The sequence below is a fragment of the Myotis brandtii genome, unplaced genomic scaffold (assembly GCF_000412655.1).
Source record: "Myotis brandtii unplaced genomic scaffold, ASM41265v1 scaffold29, whole genome shotgun sequence".
NCBI classification, from domain to species: Eukaryota; Metazoa; Chordata; class Mammalia; order Chiroptera; family Vespertilionidae; genus Myotis; species Myotis brandtii.
The window spans coordinates 1,198,092-1,200,813 of NW_005361075.1; the positions used below are offsets into that span (position 1 = coordinate 1,198,092).

General features: G+C 45.4%; 1 protein-coding gene and 1 long non-coding RNA gene across 3 annotated transcripts in view; one reads left to right on the forward strand and one right to left on the reverse strand.

Moving 5' to 3' along the window:
• The window catches only part of SP1 (Sp1 transcription factor), a 30,958-nt gene extending 30,659 nt beyond the window's left edge, over positions 1-299 (reverse strand). The window contains exon 1 of the mRNA XM_005869175.2: positions 35-299. Coding sequence (XP_005869237.1) covers positions 35-41 — 7 coding nt within the window. The 5' untranslated portion in view covers positions 42-299. The remainder of the gene's footprint in view (positions 1-34) is intronic.
• Positions 300-774: 475 nt separating this feature from the next.
• LOC106726597 overlaps positions 775-2,722 on the forward strand; it is a 2,482-nt gene continuing 534 nt past the window's right edge. The window contains exon 1 of one of the 2 annotated variants that reach the window (XR_001362660.1): positions 775-1,149. This is a non-coding gene — a long non-coding RNA (uncharacterized LOC106726597). Of the gene's footprint in view, positions 1,150-1,638; positions 1,856-2,722 lie in introns of those variants that run through there. The other variant, XR_001362661.1, reaches the window with a different exon arrangement.

Below are 2,722 nucleotides of genomic sequence, written 5' to 3' on the forward strand. Positions count from 1 at the left end.
ACCACCCCTAAGCTTTGAGTGGACTCATCCTTACCGCTCATGGTGGCAGCTGAGGGACGAGCTCAAGGGGTCCTGTCCGGGGGGGTTGGGGGGGGCCGGGAAAAACGCGGACGCTGACGAGGCAAGCGAACCCGGACCGGACAGGGAGGGGGGGGTAAGGAGGAGGGAGCAGCGCGCCACAAGCCCAGCCTAGGCCCCACCTCTTCGCTACTGCCCCGCCCAATGAGGGAGGGAGAAAGGAGGGACTTGCAGAAGAAAGGCGGTCAGGTAACCCAATGGCAAGACTCGCTTGCTCTCTAAGGCGTGTAAGACAAAGTTGCGTGCCGGGTGTCCGCCCTAAAAGGCCGCCTCCTCAGTTTTAAAACCCAATGAAAGACGCAGGAAGTGAAAATAGGCGGGAACCATAAATGATAGGCTTGGAAAGCAACCAGTCAACTGCCAGGCGGGCTCCCTGAGAGGTAAGGATAGGAAGAGCTTTGATCGGAGTGACAAAACAACGACCAACCAAAACCCTGGACGTGCCTGAGCAAAGTTCTGGTGGGAGGAGAGATAAAAAGTAGGCAGGAATGGGATAGGATGAAGCTCATCGAAACCAATTAAGAATCAGGCGGGCATCCAGGAAAGTTATGATTGGATTAACGCTGAAAAAAGACAAGATAAGACGCGAATTGACGGAACTAAAAGCCAATTAAATGCCGAATGAACTCTGAGGGCGGCAACTTAGAGTAAGCAGAGGAGAATTAGCGTCTCCGTCAGTCACTCGGTCCAATGAGGAAGCGAAGAGAGCCAGGGCACCGCCTCCATCTTGGCCAATGGGCGTTACTAAAACTGCCTGTTGCGGGGGAGGGAACAGGGCTGTGCCAGGAGGGGTTCGTCGCCATATTGGCCCTTCTCAGGGGACGTCTTTACAGTCACTAGGTGGTATCTTCAACGGCTCAGCAAGTGTCAGGGCCAAGAAACTCGAGGCGCAGTTATCACTCGCCACAGGGCTCGTTTGAGTCTTCCTTTAAGGACCCTTAAAAGCACTTCTCAAATCTGACGGCTCCCAGGCGAGCCCAGAGGCAGGCGGATGCCTCTGAACGTGGGTGTAAACCCTGACGGCGCGGGCGCTCACCCCGTCAGCCAATACTGAACTGACCAATTTGCAAGGTCTTTATGAGGCTCTAGCAAAAGCCATTTTTTTATCATTTTCCCTAAAGGTGTAGACCCTGTAACGTATAGCGGGTTAACTTTTCAAGAGCTTGTCTTAAAGCCGGGGTAGGGAATCTTTTTTCTGCCAAGGGCCGTTTGGATATTTATAACATCATTCAAGGGCCATACAAGATTATCAACTTAAAAATTAGCCTCCTATGTTTTGGTCAAACATTCCATTAACTCACCCCCGAATGCCTTGGCAGAAGCCAAACCAAATGATTTTGGGGGGGCTTTATATGAGCTACTTACTCCCCCCACACACAATTGTAAATACCCTTTGTGCATAAAACAAGATAGTAAGAGTTCCTGCTTTTTGTGACTACAAAGATGAAAGAAGATTTTTCCCCAGGCACCTGAGTTTCTGGCCTCCTGTTCTGCCTCTCCTTTATCCTAGTTTTGGTGGAGGCGGCCTGGGTGGCTTGTCAATGATATGATGAGGTCATTTTCTTTAGCACTTGTATATTATGTGTTGTCACTTTATTATCTACAATTTCAGCACTTGATGATAGATTGTCATGTTTTAAAGTATGGATTCCCCTAAAACAGACCTTTGCTGCTTTGGGCAGAGGCTAAAGAAGGTGAAGTGATTGTGGAATGTTAGGTGCCTGGGTCATGTAGGTGTTTTTTTATTCTTTATGTCATCCTCGTAAGGAAGATATTAGTAAGTATTAGAGATATTATGTATTTTATAAGTGAAGAAATTAAGGCTGGGAAGTAACTTGCCCAAGGTCACAAAGCTAATGAGTTGTAGTTCCAGATTCCAACCCAGAATAGTCCCATAAAAACTCTTCCATTAATTCTTTAGTGAATAAAGTAATGCCTTGTGTAACCATTTATAAAAATGGGCTTAATTGGGAGCAGGGTGGATGGGGGGAGGGGAAATCAGTACTTTCAACAATAAAGATAAATTTAAAAAATAAAAGCTATGTGAATGATGAAAAAAAAAAAGGCTTAATTAAAAAAACCAAAACACTATTTTTTTCCTGCCTCTTTCCCTCCTCTGGCTTTTTCCTCCCAACTCAAGGAAGTCCTTCTCCATGGCCTCCCAGAAGGGGTCTGAGCCTTTATTGTTTTTGTTTTTAATGTTTTTTGCTGTTACCTTCTAGCTACTGGGGAAAAACAACCTGCCCATACTTCCAGTTCAAATGGCATCATTCTCTTATTTTATTATAAAACATCACATTACATTAATATTAGCATCTTTCCCTAGATCAAAGCTTCTCAAAATATAATGTCAGACAGTATCAGAATCCTGTGGACTGCTATTTTAAAAGGTAGATTCCTAGACCCCCTCTCATACCTAATAAATCTGATTATCTGAGGTGGGGCTTGAAGGTATGCATTTTTAAGTAGCTCTTTCAAAGTGATTAGTCCCTAAGCCAGTTTTAAGAAACACTAAGGGAAGAAACGAGAGAAGAAACTTCCAGAAGGGAAGAAACTTCCCAGAGGGAAGAAACTGCTTTACTCATCTTTGTAAACCAAGCTCTGGGGATTCTAACAGCTGTTTAATGCATTCAGCAAAAGACCA